Genomic DNA, 20,088 nt, shown 5'->3' with positions numbered 1-20,088 from the left:
ACTATAGATCACTGTCCTGAGTCCTCCTAATGATACAACTATAGATCACTGTCCTGAGTCCTAATGATACAACTATAGATCACTGTCCTGAGTCCTAATGACACAACTATAGATCACTGTCCTGAGTCCTCCTAATGACACAACTATAGATCACTGTCCTGAGTCATAATGACACAACTATAGATCACTGTCCTGAGTCCTCCTAATGATACAACTATAGGTCACTGTCCTGAGTCATAATGACACAACTATAGATCACTGTCCTGAGTCCTCCTAATGACACAACTATAGATCACTGTCCTGAGTCATAATGACACAACTATAGATCACTGTCCTGAGTCCTCCTAATGATACAACTATAGGTCACTGTCCTGAGTCATAATGACACAACTATAGATCACTGTCCTGAGTCCTAATGACACAACTATAGATCACTGTCCTGAGTCCTAATGACACAACTATAGATCACTGTCCTGAGTCCTCCTAATGATACAACTATAGATCACTGTCCTGAGTCCTAATGACACAACTATAGATCACTGTCCTGAGTCCTCCTAATGATACAACTATAGGTCACTGTCCTGAGTCCTAATGACACAACTATAGATCACTGTCCTGAGTCCTAATGACACAACTATAGGTCACTGTCCTGAGTCATAATGACACAACTATAGATCACTGTCCTGAGTCCTAATGATACAACTATGGATCACTGTCCTGAGTCCTCCTAATGATACAACTATAGATCACTGTCCTGAGTCCTAATGACACAACTATAGATCACTGTCCTGAGTCCTCCTAATGATACAACTATAGATCACTGTCCTAAGTCCTAATGACACAACTATAGATCACTGTCCTGAGTCCTCCTAATGACACAACTATAGATCACTGTCCTGAGTCCTAATGACACAACTATAGATCACTGTCCTGAGTCCTCCTAATGATACAACTATAGATCACTGTCCTGAGTCCTAATGATACAACTATAGATCACTGTCCTGAGTCCTCCTAATGATACAACTATAGATCACTGTCCTGAGTCCTAATGACACAACTATAGATCACTGTCCTGAGTCCTCCTAATGACACAACTATAGATCACTGTCCTGAGTCATAATGACACAACTATAGATCACTGTCCTGAGTCCTCCTAATGATACAACTATAGGTCACTGTCCTGAGTCCTAATGACACAACTATAGATCACTGTCCTGAGTCCTCCTAATGATACAACTATAGATCACTGTCCTGAGTCCTAATGACACAACTATAGATCACTGTCCTGAGTCCTCCTAATGATACAACTATAGGTCACTGTCCTGAGTCCTAATGACACAACTATAGATCACTGTCCTGAGTCCTAATGACACAACTATAGATCACTGTCCTGAGTCCTAATGACACAACTATAGATCACTGTCCTGAGTCCTCCTAATGATACAACTATAGATCACTGTCCTGAGTCCTAATGACACAACTATAGATCACTGTCCTGAGTCCTCCTAATGATACAACTATAGGTCACTGTCCTGAGTCATAATGACACAACTATAGATCACTGTCCTGAGTCCTCCTAATGACACAACTATAGATCACTGTCCTGAGTCATAATGACACAACTATAGATCACTGTCCTGAGTCCTCCTAATGACACAACTATAGATCACTGTCCTGAGTCATAATGACACAACTATAGATCACTGTCCTGAGTCCTAATGACACAACTATAGATCACTGTCCTGAGTCATAATGACACAACTATAGATCACTGTCCTGAGTCATAATGATACAACTATAGATCACTGTCCTGAGTCCTAATGATACAACTATAGATCACTGTCCTGAGTCCTAATGATACAACTATAGATCACTGTCCTGAGTCCTAATGATACAACTATAGATCACTGTCCTGAGTCATAATGATACAACTATAGATCACTGTCCTGAGTCCTAATGATACAACTATAGATCACTGTCCTGAGTCATAATGACACAACTGTAGGTCAGGGCTTTGTATATCAGTAGTACTTGTGGTAGACTGTGGTTTCTGACTCATTTAACCCAAAACAACCTACTTGCTAACGAGCAGCACACCCATTACTATCTATATATACAGTTAGAGGGAGAAAATATGCTATAACGCTAAACAAGAGATCTATCTGAATGATCCTATGTGGTGTGTCCACCACACAGCCCACCGTGTGTGAGCGGGAACTGTGTGTGTTTGCCTTTCAAACACTGGGGGTGATGAACGAGGCAGCCGACGAGATCGCCACAGGGGCTCAGGTATGCGCGCGCACACACACACACACGAGACACGCACACACGAGACACACACACACACACACACACACACACACACACACACACACACACACACACACACACACACACACACACACACACACACACACACACACACACAGCTGGCGAAGTGTTCGTCTCTGTTTCCTAGGTGGTGGACCTGTTGGTGTCCATGTGTAGGTCTGCTCTAGAGTCTCCCAGGAAAGTGGTCATCTTTGAGCCATATCCCTCCGTGGTTGATCCGTGTGACTCCCAGGCACTGGCCTTCAACCCCCGGGTATGGTGTACTAACCCTGTACCTACTAACAGCCTTAGGCCTTCAACCCCCGAACCTACTAACAGCCTTAGGCCTTCAACCCCCGGGTATGGTTTACTAACCCTGAACCTACTAACAGCCTCAGGCCTTCAACCCCCGGGTATGGTTTACTAACCCTGAACCTACTAACAGCCTCAGGCCTTCAATCCCCGGGTATGGTGTACTAACCCTGAACCTACTAACAACCTTAGGCCTTCAACCCCCGAACCTACTAACAGCCTTAGGCCTTCAACCCCCGGGTATGGTTTACTAACCCTGAACCTACTAACAGCCTCAGGCCTTCAACCCCCGGGTATGGTTTACTAACCCTGAACCTACTAACAGCCTTAGGCCTTCAACCCCAGGATATAGCTTTTATAAGCAGTAATTTGATGAATTCCCGCAATAAATCCAACCCCCCCCCCAAAAAAATATAAGATTTATGAGACTAATCCATATAAAGACCATTTAGTTGAATATGCAGAGGACTTTAGTTGTTGTTGGTAGATCCTTGCTGAGTTTCACTGTGTCCTTTTCTGAAGTGGTTCATACTGCCTGTGATCCATGATGCTTGTGGTTCATTTCAGAAAAAGGACTATGACCGAGTGATGAGAGCCCTTGACAGTCTCACCTCTATCAGAGAAATGTCCCAGGTAACTAACCCTAACCCTTGACCCTTAGCTCTATCAGAGAAATGTCCCAGGTAACTAACCCTTGACCCTTAGCTCTATCAGAGAAATGTCCCAGGTAACTAACCCTAACCCTTGACCCTTAGCTCTATCAGAGAAATGTCCCAGGTAACTAACCCTAACCCTTGACCCTTAGCTCTATCAGAGAAATGTCCCAGGTAACTCACCCTAACCCTTGACCCTTAGCTCTATCAGAGAAATGTCCCAGGTAACTAACCTTAACCCTTGACCCTTGACCCTCACCTCTATCAGAGAAATGTCCCAGGTAACTAACCCTTGACCCTTAGCTCTATCAGAGAAATGTCCCAGGTAACTAACCCTAACCCTTGACCCTTAGCTCTATCAGAGAAATGTCCCAGGTAACTAACCCTAACCCTTGACCCTTAGCTCTATCAGAGAAATGTCCCAGGTAACTCACCCTAACCCTTGACCCTTAGCTCTATCAGAGAAATGTCCCAGGTAACTAACCTTAACCCTTGACCCTCACCTCTATCAGAGAAATGTCCCAGGTAACTAACCCTTGACCCTTAGCTCTATCAGAGAAATGTCCCAGGTAACTAACCCTAACCCTTGACCCTTAGCTCTATCAGAGAAATGTCCCAGGTAACTAACCCTAGCCCTTGACCTTTAGCTCTATCAGAGAAATGTCCCAGGTAACTAACCCTAGCCCTTGACCCTTGGCTCTATCAGAGAAATGTCCCAGGTAACTAACCCTAACCCTCGACAGCCTTACCTCTTCATCGTGTTTAGGACCTAATTCGTCATGTCTCTCATCCCCTCCTATGTCTCCCCTGTGTGTGTGTGTGTGCTGTCACGTTGTACCCATTGAGCCAGTGGTGTTAAATGAAGGTTGTTTCTCTACAGGCACCTTACCTGGAGATTAAGAGGCAGATGGACAAGCATGATCCTTTAGCTCACCCCTTACTGACATGGTAAGAAACCCCTTTACTGCCATGGTAAGAAACCCCCTTACTGCCATGGTAAGAAACCCCTTACTGCCATGGTAAGAGACCCCTTACTGCCATGGTAAGAGACCCCTTACTGCCATGGTAAGAGACCCCTTACTGCCATGGTAAGAGACCCCTTACTGCCATGGTAAGAGACCCCTTACTGCCATGGTAAGAGACACCTTACTGCCATGGTAAGAGACCCCTTACTGCCATGGTAAGAGACCCCTTACTGCCATGGTAAGAGACCCCTTACTGCCATGGTAAGAGACCCCTTACTGCCATGGTAAGAGACCCCTTACTGCCATGGTAAGAGACCCTTACTGCCATGGTAAGAGACCCTTACTGCCATGGTAAGAGACCCCTTACTGCCATGGTAAGAAACCCCTTACTGCCATGGTAAGAAACCCCTTACTGCCATGGTAAGAAACCCCCTTACTGCCATGGTAAGAAACCCCTTACTGCCATGGTAAGAAACCCCTTACTGCCATGGTAAGAAACCCCTTACTGCCATGGTAAGAAACCCCCTTACTGCCATGGTAAGAAACCCCCTTACTGCCATGGTAAGAAACCCCTTACTGCCATGGTAAGAAACCCCTTACTGCCATGGTAAGAAACCCCTTACTGCCATGGTAAGAAACCCCTTTACTGCCATGGTAAGAAACCCCTTACTGCCATGGTAAGAAACCCCCTTACTGCCATGGTAAGAAACCCCCTTACTGCCATGGTAAGAAACCCCTTTACTGCCATGGTAAGAAACCCCTTTACTGCCATGGTAAGAAACCCCTTACTGACATGGTAAGAAACCCCTTTACTGCCATGGTAAGAAACCCCTTTACTGCCATGGTAAGTAACTCCCTTACTGCCATGGTAAGAAACCCCTTTACTGCCATGGTAAGAAACCCCTTTACTGCCATGGTAAGAAACCCCTTTACTGCCATGGTAAGAAACCCCTTACTGCCATGGTAGGTAACCCCTTACTGCCATGGTAGGTAACCCCTTACTGCCATGGTAGGTAACCCCTTACTGCCATGGTAGGTAACCCCTTACTGCCATGGTAGGTAACCCCTTACTGCCATGGTAGGTAACCCCTTACTGCCATGGTAGGTAACCCCTTACTGCCATGGTAGGTAACCCCTTACTGCCATGGTAGGTAACCCCTTACTGCCATGGTAAGTAACCCCTTACTGCCATGGTAAGAAACCCCCTTACTGCCATGGCAAGAAACCCCCTTACTGCCATGGTAAGAAACCCCTGCCATGGTAAGAAACTGCCATGGTAAGAAACCCCTTACTGCCATGGTAAGAAACCCCTTACTGCCATGGTAAGAAACCCTTACTGCCATGGTAAGAAACCCCTTACTGCCATGGTAAGAAACTCCTTACTGCCATGGTAAGAAACCCCTGCATGGTAAGAAACTGCCATGCCATGGTAAGAAACCCCTTACTGCCATGGTAAGTAACCCCTTACTGCCATGGTAAGTAACTCCCTTACTGCCATGGTAAGTAACCCTAAACCCCTTACTGCCATGGTAAATAACCCCTTACTGCCATGGTAAGGTAACCCCTTACTGCCATGGTAAGTAACCCCTTACTGCCATGGTAAGAAACCCCTTACTGCCATGGTAAGAAACCCCTTACTGCCATGGCAAGAAACCCCCTTACTGCCATGGCAGCTAACCCCTTACTGCCATGGTAGCTAACCCCTTACTGCCATGGTAAGAAACCCCCTTACTGCCATGGTAAGAAACCCCCTTACTGCCATGGTAAGAAACCCCTTACTGCCATGGTAAGAAACCCCCTTACTGCCATGGTAAGAAACCCCTTACTGCCATGGTAAGAAACCCCTTACTGCCATGGTAAGAAACTGCCCCCTTACTGCCATGGTAAGTAACCATGGTAAGAAACCCCTTACTGCCATGGTAAGAAACCCCTTACTGCCATGGTAAGAAACCCCTTACTGCCATGGTAAGAAACCCCTTACTGCCATGGTAAGAAACCCCTTACTGCCATGGTAAGAAACCCCCTTACTGCCATGGTAAGAAACCCCCTTACTGCCATGGTAAGAAACCCCTTACTGCCATGGTAAGAAAACCCCCTTACTGCCATGGTAAGAAAACCCCCTTACTGCCATGGTAAGAAACCCCCTTACTGCCATGGTAAGAAAACCCCTTACTGCCATGGTAAGAAACCCCTTGGTCCTTCTGTAGCTCAGTTGGTAGAGCATGGCGCTTGTAACGCCAGGGTAGTGGGTTCGATCCCCGGGACCACCCATACGTAGAATGTTTGCACACATGACTGTAAGTCGCTTTGGATAAAAGCGTCTGCTAAATGGCATATATACATACATACATATACATATACTGCCATGGTAAGAAAACCTTTACTTGATTTCCCCAATAAATCAATTTTTTTTCCTGAAACGTAAGATTTTTGTGTCACGAGTCCCGAAATCGAAAAAAAGGTTTCAAAATGGTTTTATGTTATTTATTCATTTCAGAGGCAAAAGGAGCAAAACCAATGTTTCCGGCTGTTAGGCCAATGTCAGCCTGCAATTCAATCAGTCGTCAGAGACCTTGACTGTCATATTGAATGTACAGTTAGACCAGGACATGAGACAGTGGCTTCGTACATTCAACAGAAGAGAAAGTGTGAATGTAACAACAGGTCAATCTAGCAGCTGCTGGAGGTATTGTATTGCAAACGGTTCATGTCTAATTGAACCCGTTTTGTTTTTCTCTCCAGGGTAATATGCAGTAACAGGTCACACATCGTCAAACTACCAGTAACCAGAGTGAGTTTTATACATCATTAGAGGAGATTACATTTTTAAAACAATAATAATAATAATGATTTTACCTTTTATTTAACTAGGCAAGTCAGTTAAGAACAAATTCTTATTTTACAATGAAGGCTTACCGGGGAACAGCGGGTTAACTGGTCTAGGAACAGCGGGGTAACTGCCTTGTTCAGGGGGCAGAACGACAGATTTGTACCTTGTCAGCTCGGGGATTCGATCTTTCAACCTTCCGGTTACTAGTCCAACTCTCTAACCACTAGGCTACCCTGCTGCCCCACTAGATGGAACTAGAGTTACTGAAAAACTACAAATAAAAATAAAACAGATGTAATATATATATATATGATTAAGTCTGGCTTAATCTTAATCTCCCTAGACGATGTAATATCTCTCTGATGGTATTTTCTCGTCCGGCGTTAGGTCTTTTCTAGGTGTTCCTGTGAAGTCCTAAAACAGGCTGATTTATAGAATGAAGTCATACGACATGGGCTCCCGAGTGGCGCAGCGGTCTAAGGCATCACTACAGACCCTGGTTCGATCCCGGGCTGTATCACAACCGGCCGTGATCCGGAGTCCCATAGGGCGGCGCACAATTGGCCCAGTGTCGTCTGGGTTAGGAGAGGGTTTGACCAGGGTAGGCAGTCATTATAAAATAATAATTTGTTCTTAATTGACTTACCTAGTTAAATTAAGGTTAAATAAAATAGGCTGATTATAGAGTGAGGTGAGAAGACAGGCTGATTGTAGAGTGAGGTGAGAAGACAGGCTGATTGTAGAGTGAGGTGAGAAGACAGGCTGGTTGTAGAGTGAGGTGAGAAGACAGGCTGGTTGTAGAGTGAGGTGAGAAGACAGGCTGGTTGTAGAGTGAGGTGAGAAGACAGGCTGGTTGTAGAGTGAGGTGAGAAGACAGGCTGGTTGTAGAGTGAGGTGAGAAGACAGGCTGGTTGTAGAGTGAGGTGAGAAGACAGGCTGATTGTAGAGTGAGGTGAGAAGACAGGCTGATTGTAGAGTGAGGTGAGAAGACAGGCTGATTGTAGAGTGAGGTGAGAAGACAGGCTGATTGTAGAGTGAGGTGAGAAGACAGGCTGATTGTAGAGTGAGGTGAGAAGACAGGCTGATTGTAGAGTGAGGTGAGAAGACAGGCTGATTGTAGAGTGAGGTGAGAAGACAGGCTGATTGTAGAGTGAGGTGAGAAGACAGGCTGATTGTAGAGTGAGGTGAGAAGACAGGCTGATTGTAGAGTGAGGTGAGAAGACAGGCTGATTGTAGAGTGAGGTGAGAAGACAGGCTGATTGTAGAGTGAGGTGAGAAGACAGGCTGATTGTAGAGTGAGGTGAGAAGACAGGCTGATTGTAGAGTGAGGTGAGAAGACAGGCTGATTGTAGAGTGAGGTGAGAAGACAGGCTGATTGTAGAGTGAGGTGAGAAGACAGGCTGATTGTAGAGTGAGGTGAGAAGACAGGCTGATTGTAGAGTGAGGTGAGAAGACAGGCTGATTGTAGAGTGAGGTGAGAAGACAGGCTGATTGTAGAGTGAGGTGAGAAGACAGGCTGATTGTAGAGTGAGGTGAGAAGACAGGCTGATTGTAGAGTGAGGTGAGAAGACAGGCTGATTGTAGAGTGAGGTGAGAAGACAGGCTGATTGTAGAGTGAGGTGAGAAGACAGGCTGATTGTAGAGTGAGGTGAGAAGACAGGCTGATTGTAGAGTGAGGTGAGGAGACAGGCTGATTGTAGAGTGAGGTGAGGAGACAGGCTGATTGTAGAGTGAGGTGAGGAGACCGGCTGATTGTAGAGTTGTGAAGAACAGAGAGAACAGAAAAGGAGAGAGTGAATGCGGTGTCCCAAATCACACCCTATTCCCTATATAGTGCACTACTTTTTACCTGCTCTATATAGGGACTAGGGTGCCATTTGGGACACCTGTGACGTGTTGTGTCTCCTGTCTCTCGTGACTGCAGCAGCTGAAGTTCATGCACACCCCACACCAGTTCCTTCTACTCAGCAGTCCTCCTGCCAAAGAGTCCAACTTCAGAGCTGCCAAAAACCTCTTTGGGAGTACCTTCGCTTTCCAGTATGTTCCCCCTTTTGTTATCATATATATATATATGTATATATATATATATGTATATATATATATATGTATATATATATATATGTATATATATATATATGTATATATATGTATGTGTATATATATATATATATGTGTGTGTATATATATATATATATGTGTATGTATATATATATATATATGTGTATGTATATATATATATGTGTATATATATATATATATATGTGTATGTATATGTGTATATATATATGTGTATGTATATATATATATATGTGTATGTATATATATATATGTGTATGTATATATATATATGTGTATGTATATATATATATATGTGTATGTATATATATATATATGTGTATGTATATATATATATATGTGTATGTATATATATATATATGTGTATGTATATATATATATATGTGTATGTATATATATATATATGTGTATGTATATATATATATATGTGTATGTATATATATATATATGTGTATGTATATATATATATATGTGTATGTATATATATATATATGTGTATGTGTATATATATATATGTGTATGTATATATATATATATGTGTATGTATATATATATATGTTTTTATATATATATATAAAAACAGAGAGGGGGAGGGGGGGGTTAGTACAAAACCAGTTAACTTTGATAAACAACTAGAAATAACTAGATTTGTTGGGTCATTTTAAGAAAGCTAAAGATAGAGATTTGTTGGGTCATTTTAAGAAAGCTAAAGATAGAGATTTGTTGGGTCATTTTAAGAAAGCTAAAGATAGAGATTTGTTGGGTCATTTTAAGAAAGCTAAAGATAGAGATTTGTTGGGTCATTTTAAGAAAGCTAAAGATAGAGATTTGTTGGGTCATTTTAAGAAAGCTAAAGATAGAGATTTGTTTTTGGTTGTTGAGTCAATTTCGACCATGCCCATTTCAAGTTTAACTATCAAAAAAAATATTTATATATATGTTATTTCAGGATATGTTGGTAACGTTTGCTGGTCTTCCTCTGTATCATTAAAATATGCTCATGAAAGCACACAAGTGCTCTCAATGTTTTTGAAGTTTATTTTTATTTTTTTATCTTACACTTGTTTGAAAAGTACTTCAGTCGTACACTATGTTTCTGAAACATGTTGTTTTTAAAATCACTGCTATTTTCAGTTGGAGAATTAACTTTTATTTGATGAACACAGTAGATAATGTATTGGATAATTCATTATGACCTTTTTCTCTGTTCAGTGGTTCTCACATAGAAAATTGGCACTCCATTTTGCGAAACGGTTTGGTGGTTGCATCCAACACAAGACTTCAGGTAAAAACAAAAATATATATATATCTTCAAATCCAATAATTGTTTATCAGCCTTTTAAAAAGCACAATCTGTGATTTCAACTGCCTGAGACTACTGTGTATGGTAAACAGTGGGTCTGAGTAAATGTAATAACACAAAGAGCATTCACTCCAAACCACACTGTTACTAAGAGCTGTGATGACACCAGTATTGCAATATTTTTTTCCGAGACAAAAATGAAAACATGAAGCAGACCAAAACCCATTGGTCCTTTTAAAAAGCTGCGGGTATGTAATATATATTATGTGTAGCCTGGATAATAAATTCATGTAACTGTGGATGACAACGTGTTTGTTACCAAACATTAAAGCCGTTTTTCCTAAAAACAAGTTAAATCTGCTTTGTGTTTTGTATCGCGATACTGGTATCGTCCCGGCCCTAACCGGCACCATACATTATTTCAAATATGTTGCATATATTTTTTACGTTATCTCTGCAGACCAAACGCCTCTAATAGTTGTGGTTGTTGTCTGTCGGCAGCTCCATGGCGCCATCTACGGGAGTGGGATCTATATCAGCCCAATGTCAAGCATATCATTTGGTTACTCAGGTACCCAGAAAAACCAATCTACAGGAACTTTGTAATTCATTTTAACAGGTAGACTCAGTGAAATGACGTTGACACTAGCAGTGCCGCAGATATTGAGATGAGCGAGATGCAAGACTTCGCTGTCACGCAGTATCTGTACGGTTTGGCTTTTAAGAGAGGTTACAGCGTGGTCGCCAGGGCACCAAAACAGAGGGACAAGTCGAACCTCGCACTTCAACGCTCTTAGTAGTTGCGGAAATTGACCCCCCCCTTATGCTATTTACTTTGTGCGTCTGTCATATCGCTGAGGCTTTAATACGTGAATTACAAGTTATGTGACTGAGTCTGTTGTCCTACCAGGGTAGTTAAAGTTATGTGATGACTGGGTCTGTTGTCCTACCAGGGTAGTTAAAGTTATGTGATGACTGAGTCTGTTGTCCTACCAGAGTAGTTAAAGTTATGTGATGACTGAGTCTGTTGTCCTACCAGAGTAGTTAGTTACAATGTAACAGTTCAACTCTGCAGTACGTCTGTTGTCCTACTAGAGTAGTTAGTTACAATGTAACAGTTCAACTCTGCAGTACGTCTGTTGTCCTACTAGAGTAGTTAGTTACAATGTAACAGTTCAACTCTGCAGTACGTCTGTTGTCCTACCAGAGTAGTTAGTTACAATGTAACAGTTCAACTCTGCAGTACGTCTGTTGTCCTACCAGAGTAGTTAGTTACAATGTAACAGTTCAACTCTGCAGTACGTCTGTTGTCCTACCAGAGTAGTTAGTTACAATGTAACAGTTCAACTCTGCAGTACGTCTGTTGTCCTACCAGAGTAGTTAGTTACAATGTAACAGTTCAACTCTGCAGTACGTGAACCAAGACACTGTGACCGACATGTTCTTTCTGCACAATAAAGTCTAGATTTATTTACTCTCCCGTTTGTTTGTTTTTTATGTTTGTTTTTTTAAACGTGCCCCGTTTTCAGAGCAGAGCAGTGTCTGATTTCCAGACCAAATGTTGTCCTGATTGTTATTTTAACATCTCTCCCATTCAGGGATGAACAAAAAACAGTTGAAAGTTACTTCGAAGGACGAAACTGCTACAAACAAGACTAACTTACAGGTAATCATGAAAACTCCCCAAAACTTCTGTATAGTGCAGTGTTAAAACTGGTGTTCACTGGGGGAAATGAACGTTGTGTTAAAACTGGTGTTCACTGGGGGAAAGGAACGTTGTGTTAAAACTGGTGTTAACTGGGGGAAATGAACGTTGTGTTAAAACTGGTGTTCACTGGGGGAAATGAACGTTGTGTTAAAACTGGTGTTCACTGGGGGAAATGAACGTTGTGTTAAAACTGGTGTTCACTGGGGGAAAGGAACGTTGTGTTAAAACTGGTGTTCACTGGGGGAAATGAACGTTGTGTTAAAACTGGTGTTCACTGGGGGAAAGGAACGTTGTGTTAAAACTGGTGTTCACTGGGGGAAATTAACGTTGTGTTAAAACTGGTGTTAACGAACGTTGTGTTAAAACTGGTGTTCACTGGGGGAAATGAACGTTGTGTTAAAACTGGTGTTCACTGGGGGAAATTAACGTTGTGTTAAAACTGGTGTTAACGAACGTTGTGTTAAAACTGGTGTTCACTGGGGGAAATGAACGGTATGTTAAAACTGGTGTTAACGAACGTTGTGTTAAAACTGGTGTTCACTGGGGGAAATGAACGTTGTGTTAAAACTGGTGTTCACTGGGGGAAATTAACGTTGTGTTAAAACTGGTGTTAACGAACGTTGTGTTAAAACTGGTGTTCACTGGGGGAAATGAACGGTATGTTAAAACTGGTGTTAACGAACGTTGTGTTAAAACTGGTGTTCACTGGGGGAAAGGAACCTTGTGTTAAAACTGGTGTTCACTGGGGGAAATTAACGTTGTGTTAAAACTGGTGTTAACGAACGTTGTGTTAAAACTGGTGTTCACTGGGGGAAATGAACGGTGTGTTAAAACTGGTGTTAACGAACGTTGTGTTAAAACTGGTGTTCACTGGGGGAAAGGAACGTTGTGTTAAAACTGGTGTTAACTGGGGGAAATTAACGTTGTGTTAAAACTGGTGTTCACTGGGGGAAATGAACGTTGTGTTAAAACTGGTGTTCACTGGGGGAAATGAACGTTGTGTTAAAACTGGTGTTCACTGGGGGAAATGAACGGTGTGTTAAAACTGGTGTTAACGAACGTTGTGTTAAAACTGGTGTTCACTGGGGGAAAGGAACGTTGTGTTAAAACTGGTGTTAACTGGGGGAAATGAACGTTGTGTTAAAACTGGTGTTCACTGGGGGAAATGAACGTTGTGTTAAAACTGGTGTTCACTGGGGGAAAGGAACGTTGTGTTAAAACTGGTGTTCACTGGGGGAAAGGAACGTTGTGTTAAAACTGGTGTTCACTGGGGGAAAGGAACGTTGTGTTAAAACTGGTGTTCACTGGGGGAAAGGAACGTTGTGTTAAAACTGGTGTTCACTGGGGGAAATTAACGTTGTGTTAAAACTGGTGTTAACGAACGTTGTGTTAAAACTGGTGTTCACTGGGGGAAATGAACGGTGTGTTAAAACTGGTGTTAACGAACGTTGTGTTAAAACTGGTGTTAACTGGGGGAAATGAACGTTGTGTTAAAACTGGTGTTCACTGGGGGAAAGGAACGTTGTGTTAAAACTGGTGTTCACTGGGGGAAAGGAACGTTGTGTTAAAACTGGTGTTAACTGGGGGAAATGAATGTTGTGTTAAAACTGGTGTTAACTGGGGGAAATGAACGTTGTGTTAACTGGGGGAAATGAACGTTGTGTTAACTGGGGGAAATGAACGTTGTGTTAAAACTGGTGTTCACTGGGGGAAATGAACGTTGTGTTAACTGGGGGAAATGAACGTTGTGTTAAAACTGGTGTTCACTGGGGGAAATGAACGTTGTGTTCACTAGAGCTGTGTCCTCTTGCAGTCAACAAAGAAAGGACAGCAGCCCCAGTTTTTGCAAAGTCGGAACCTGAAGTGCATAGCCTTATGTGAAGGTACGTATGTGTGCTCTGGGCTGGAGTAACCACAGAACAACCATGGAGACATTTAACTTATAATACATACAGTGTCTTCAGAATGTATTCACACCCCCGGGACTTCTTCCACAGTTTGGTTTTGGTACAGTCTGAATTTAAAATGGATAACATTAAAAAAAAATGTTTTCTTCTTTATGTGGAATTATGTTCTTTGAAATGTGTTACAAATTATTATTTTTTTAAATGAAAAGCTGAAATGTCTTGTGTCAATAAGTATTCAACCAATTTGTTATGGCAAGACTAACTAGATAATATGTTCAGGAGTTTAAAAAAAGTTTTTCACAAGTCACATAATAAGTTGCATGGTCACTATGTGTGAAATAATAGTGTTTAAAACGTGATATCTCATCTCTGTACCCCACACATCCAATCATATGTAAGGTCCCTCAGTCGAGCAGTGAATTACAAACACTGATTCAACTACAAAGATCAGGGAGATTGCTCTATGCCTTCGCAAACAAGGGCACCTATTGGTAGATGGGTAAAACTAAAAAGCAGAAATGTAATATCCCTTTGAGCATGGTGAAGTTATTAATTACTCTTTGGATGGTGTATCAATACCACCCAGTCACTACAAAGATACAGGCGTCCTTCCTAACTCAGTTGCTGGAGAGGAAGGAAACCCGCTCAGAGATTTCACCATGAGGCCACTGGTGACTTTAAAACAGTAACAGAGTTTAATGGCTGTGACAGGAGAAAACTGAGGATGGATCAACAGCATTGTAGTTACTCCACAATACTAACCTAATTGACAAGAGAGAAAAGAAAGAAGCATTTACGAGATTAAAAGTATTCCAAAATATGCATCCGGTTTGCAACAAAGTAATACTGCCCCCAAAATGTGGCGAATCCATTCATTTTTTGTCCTGAATATAGAGTGTTATGTTTGGGGAAAATCCAATACAACAAATTACTGAGTACCACTCTACATATTTTCAAGTATAGTGGTGGCTGCATCATGTTATGAAAAGCTTGTAATTGTTAAGGACTGGAGTTTTTCAGGATAAAAAAGTAACGGAATGGAGCTAAGCACAGACATAATCGTAGAGGAAAACCTGGTTCAGTCTGCTTTCTACCAGACACTGGGAGATGAATTCACCTTTCACAATAGCAATAACTTAAAACAAATTTTATGTAATCCATTCTGAATTCAGGTTGTAGCGCAACAAAATGTGGAATAAGTGGCTACACTTTCTGAAGCCGCAGCATGTGAACTCTATTTTAATATATGTGTATATAAAGAGTTTATTTCCAAAATGAAATATTTCACACCTCCGACTTTTTCATCAAAGTATTGCTTAACTGTGTGTACAATATTCCTATTCACAGATTTTTTTTAAAATTCACATTTTCAAATATGTATTCAAATGTTTTTTTTTTTTCACAAAACGCTACAGATGTATGTAGGATCTTAATTTGAGCCAGTATGCTACATCATGAAAATCCCGCAGCAAAAGGAAATGTGAATTATGTGGATTATAATTATATATATATATTTTTTAAGGACAAATAAAGTCTTACTTTTTAAGTGGAAATTATAACTTTAGAAGCCTTTTTAAACATCGAATACACTACAAGGTTGCATTTCCTACTGTGCGAGGAAAATTCTCAGCAACAAAAATGATCCAATTAAAATCCTACATCTGAATTAGATCCATTGTGTAGCTGGAATAAAATGTTGGTTTCCTGTATAATTGACTGGGATATGTGGTTAACTAATGCAATGAATGCATTAACTTTAAGTCACTCAGGATAAGCGCATCTGCTAAACGTAAATGTTTTGCATACAGATCTCATTACTGTATTGAATTGGAGAACAAATATATTACAAATGTATTATTTGAACAGTTATTTATTAAACATGTAGTTATTTGTTACATTTGACTGTGTAAAACCGAGCAGTTCTACTTATTTCTCTGAGAGTGAGGTGGATTTACCATATCAAATTTTGCCAAACAAAATTATTATTTGTCTCTCTGAAATTAAACCAAGTGGTACGATTTTAAACAAACACAACTGTCATTGAACAAACACCATGCCATGATTAGATAGTGAGGGGGGGGGGACAAGATTTAATTTCAGAATTTTTAAAACAATAAATGTTAATTTACTAAATAAAAAAACATTTCTGAAAATGAATATATAGCATTGCTTTTGCAATAAACTCTTTGTCCTCTTCCAGTAATCACATCCCCTGACCTGCACAAACACGGAGACATCTGGGTCGTTCCCAACACTGATCATGTCTGTACACGCTTCTTCTTCGTGTAAGTAGGCTTAAACAGGATTCCTTGCAGTAGTTATTAGACGGTATGCCCTTTATTGATATCCATTACAGTCTCCAATTCATCAAAGCAGACTAGGGGTTAGGGTAGTAGACTAGGGGTTAGGGTAGTAGACTAGGGGTTAGGGTAGTAGACTAGGGGTTAGGGTAGTAGACTAGGGGTTAGGGTAGTAGACTAGGGGTTAGGGTAGCAGACTAGGGGTTAGGGTAGTAGACTAGGGGTTGGGGTAGAAGACTAGGGGTTAGGGTAGTAGACTAGGGGTTGGGGTAGAAGACTAGGGGTTAGGGTAGTAGACTAGGGGTTGGGGTAGTAGACTAGGGGTTAGGGTAGCAGACTAGGGGTTGGGGTAGTAGACTAGGGGTTAGGGTAGTAGACTAGGGGTTGGGGTAGAAGACTAGGGGTTAGGGTAGTAGACTAGGGGTTAGGGTAGTAGACTAGGGGTTAGGGTAGTAGACTAGGGGTTAGGGTAGTAGACTAGGGGTTAGGGTAGTAGACTAGGGGTTAGGGTAGTAGACTAGGGGTTGGGGTAGAAGACTAGGGGTTGGGGGTAGTAGACTAGGGGTTAGGGTAGTAGACTAGGGGTTAGGGTAGTAGACTAGGGGTTAGGGTAGTAGACTAGGGGTTAGGGTAGTAGACTAGGGGTTAGGGTAGTAGACTAGGGGTTAGGGTAGTAGACTAGGGGTTAGGGTAGTAGACTAGGGGTTAGGGTAGTAGACTAGGGGTTAGGTAGTAGACTAGGGGTTAGGGTAGCAGACTAGGGGTTAGGGTAGCAGACTAGGGGTTAGGTAGCAGACTAGGGGTTAGGGTAGAGACTAGGGGTTAGGGTAGCAGACTAGGGGTTAGGGTAGCAGACTAGGGGTTAGGGTAGCAGACTAGGGGTTAGGGTAGCAGACTAGGGGTTAGGGTAGCAGACTAGGGGTTAGGGTAGCAGACTAGGGGTTAGGGTAGTAGACTAGGGGTTAGGGTAGTAGACTAGGGGTTAGGGTAGTAGACTAGGGGGTTAGGGTAGTAGACTAGGGGTTGGGGTAGAAGACTAGGGGTTGGGGTAGAAGACTAGGGGTTGGGGTAGAAGACTAGGGGTTGGGGTAGAAGACTAGGGGTTGGGGTAGAAGACTAGGGGTTGGGGTAGAAGACTAGGGGTTGGGGTAGAAGACTAGGGGTTGGGGTAGAAGACTAGGGGTTGGGGTAGAAGACTAGGGGTTAGGGTAGAAGACTAGGGGTTAGGGTAGTAGACTAGGGGTTAGGGTAGTAGACTAGGGGTTAGGGTAGTAGACTAGGGGTTAGGGTAGCAGACTAGGGGTTAGGGTAGCAGACTAGGGGTTAGGGTAGCAGACTAGGGGTTAGGGTAGCAGACTAGGGGTTAGGGTAGCAGACTAGGGGTTAGGGTAGCAGACTAGGGGTTAGGGTAGCAGACTAGGGGTTAGGGTAGTAGACTAGGGGTTAGGGTAGTAGACTAGGGGTTAGGGTAGTAGACTAGGGGTTAGGGTAGTAGACTAGGGGTTGGGGTAGTAGACTAGGGGGTTGGGGTAGTAGACTAGGGGGTTGGGGTAGTAGACTAGGGGTTGGGGTAGAAGACTAGGGGTTAGGGTAGTAGACTAGGGGTTAGGGTAGTAGACTAGGGGTTAGGGTAGAGACTAGGGGTTAGGGTAGTAGACTAGGGGTTAGGGTAGTAGACTAGGGGTTAGGGTAGCAGACTAGGGGTTAGGGTAGCAGACTAGGGGTTAGGGTAGTAGACTAGGGGTTAGGGTAGTAGACTAGGGGTTAGGGTAGTAGACTAGGGGTTAGGGTAGTAGACTAGGGGTTAGGGTAGTAGACTAGGGGTTAGGGTAGTAGACTAGGGTTAGGGTAGCAGACTAGGGGTTAGGGTAGCAGACTAGGGGTTAGGGTAGTAGACTAGGGGTTAGGGTAGTAGACTAGGGGTTAGGGTAGTAGACTAGGGGTTAGGGTAGTAGACTAGGGGTTAGGGTAGCAGACTAGGGGTTAGGGTAGCAGACTAGGGGTTAGGGTAGCAGACTAGGGGGGTAGCAGACTTTAGGGTAGCAGACTAGGGGTTAGGGTAGCAGACTAGGGGTTAGGGTAGCAGACTAGGGGTTAGGGTAGCAGACTAGGGGTTAGGGTAGCAGACTAGGGGTTAGGGTAGCAGACTAGGGGTTAGGGTAGCAGACTAGGGGTTAGGGTAGCAGACTAGGGGTTAGGGTAGCAGACTAGGGGTTAGGGTAGCAGACTAGGGGTTAGGGTAGCAGACTAGACAGACTAGGGGTTAGGGTAGCAGACTAGGGGTTAGGGTAGCAGACTAGGGGTTAGGGTAGTAGACTAGGGGTTAGGGTAGTAGACTAGGGGTTAGGGACTAGGGGTTGGGGTAGACTAGGGGTTGGGGTAGAAGACTAGGGGTTGGGGTAGAAGACTAGGGGTTGGGGTAGAAGACTAGGGGGTTAGGGTAGAAGACTAGGGGTTGGGGTAGAAGACTAGGGGTTGGGGTAGAAGACTAGGGGTTAGGGTAGAAGACTAGGGGTTAGGGTAGAAGACTAGGGGTTAGGGTAGTAGACTAGGGGTTAGGGTAGTAGACTAGGGGTTAGGGTAGCAGACTAGGGGTTAGGGTAGCAGACTAGGGGTTAGGGTAGCAGACTAGGGGTTAGGGTAGCAGACTAGGGGTTAGGGTAGCAGACTAGGGGTTAGGGTAGCAGACTAGGGGTTAGGGTAGCAGACTAGGGGTTAGGGTAGCAGACTAGGGGTTAGGGTAGTAGACTAGGGGTTAGGGTAGTAGACTAGGGGTTAGGGTAGTAGACTAGGGGTTAGGTAGTAGACTAGGGGGTTGGGGTAGTAGACTAGGGGTTGGGGTAGTAGACTAGGGGTTGGGGTAGTAGACTAGGGGTTGGGGTAGAAGACTAGGGGTTGGGGTAGCAGACTAGGGGTTAGGGTAGCAGACTAGGGGTTAGGGTAGTAGACTAGGGGTTAGGGTAGTAGACTAGGGGTTAGGGTAGTAGACTAGGGGTTAGGGTAGCAGACTAGGGGTTAGGGTAGCAGACTAGGGGTTAGGGTAGCAGACTAGGGGTTAGGGTAGCAGACTAGGGGTTAGGGTAGCAGACTAGGGGTTAGGGTAGCAGACTAGGGGTTAGGGTAGCAGACTAGGGGTTAGGGTAGCAGACTAGGGGTTAGGGTAGCAGACTAGGGGTTAGGGTAGCAGACTAGGGTTAGGGTAGCAGACTAGGGGTTAGGGTAGCAGACTAGGGGTTAGGGTAGCAGACTAGGGGTTAGGGTAGCAGACTAGGGGTTAGGGTAGCAGACTAGGGGTTAGGGTAGCAGACTAGGGGTTAGGGTAGCAGACTAGGGGTTAGGGTAGTAGACTAGGGGTTAGGGTAGAAGACTAGGGGTTGGGGTAGAAGACTAGGGGTTGGGGTAGAAGACTAGGGGTTGGGGTAGAAGACTAGGGGTTGGGGTAGAAGACTAGGGGTTGGGGTAGAAGACTAGGGGTTGGGGTAGAAGACTAGGGGTTGGGGTAGAAGACTAGGGGTTGGGGTAGAAGACTAGGGGTTGGGGTAGAAGACTAGGGGTTAGGGTAGAAGACTAGGGGTTAGGGTAGTAGACTAGGGGTTAGGGTAGTAGACTAGGGGTTAGGGTAGTAGACTAGGGTTAGGGTAGCAGACTAGGGGTTAGGGTAGCAGACTAGGGGTTAGGGTAGCAGACTAGGGGTTAGGGTAGCAGACTAGGGGTTAGGGTAGCA

The 20,088-nt window shown here is 43.5% G+C and overlaps 1 protein-coding gene across 1 annotated transcript in view; it reads left to right on the top strand.

Moving 5' to 3' along the window:
- Positions 1–20,088, top strand: part of LOC124036673 (protein mono-ADP-ribosyltransferase PARP8-like) — a 92,277-nt gene that overhangs the window by 70,355 nt on the left and 1,834 nt on the right. Inside the window, exons 16-26 of the mRNA XM_046351517.1 lie at positions 2,197–2,289; positions 2,459–2,584; positions 3,190–3,255; positions 4,156–4,223; positions 6,983–7,031; positions 8,995–9,107; positions 10,359–10,431; positions 10,951–11,020; positions 12,048–12,115; positions 13,971–14,040; positions 16,265–16,349. Coding sequence (XP_046207473.1) covers positions 2,197–2,289; positions 2,459–2,584; positions 3,190–3,255; positions 4,156–4,223; positions 6,983–7,031; positions 8,995–9,107; positions 10,359–10,431; positions 10,951–11,020; positions 12,048–12,115; positions 13,971–14,040; positions 16,265–16,349 — 881 coding nt within the window. The remainder of the gene's footprint in view (positions 1–2,196; positions 2,290–2,458; positions 2,585–3,189; positions 3,256–4,155; positions 4,224–6,982; positions 7,032–8,994; positions 9,108–10,358; positions 10,432–10,950; positions 11,021–12,047; positions 12,116–13,970; positions 14,041–16,264; positions 16,350–20,088) is intronic.

The sequence above is a fragment of the Oncorhynchus gorbuscha genome, linkage group LG05 (assembly GCF_021184085.1).
Source record: "Oncorhynchus gorbuscha isolate QuinsamMale2020 ecotype Even-year linkage group LG05, OgorEven_v1.0, whole genome shotgun sequence".
In the NCBI taxonomy this organism is placed as follows: Eukaryota; Metazoa; Chordata; class Actinopteri; order Salmoniformes; family Salmonidae; genus Oncorhynchus; species Oncorhynchus gorbuscha.
Note: the sequence above shows the minus strand (reverse complement) of the source record. Positions and strands in the feature narration are given on the sequence as shown.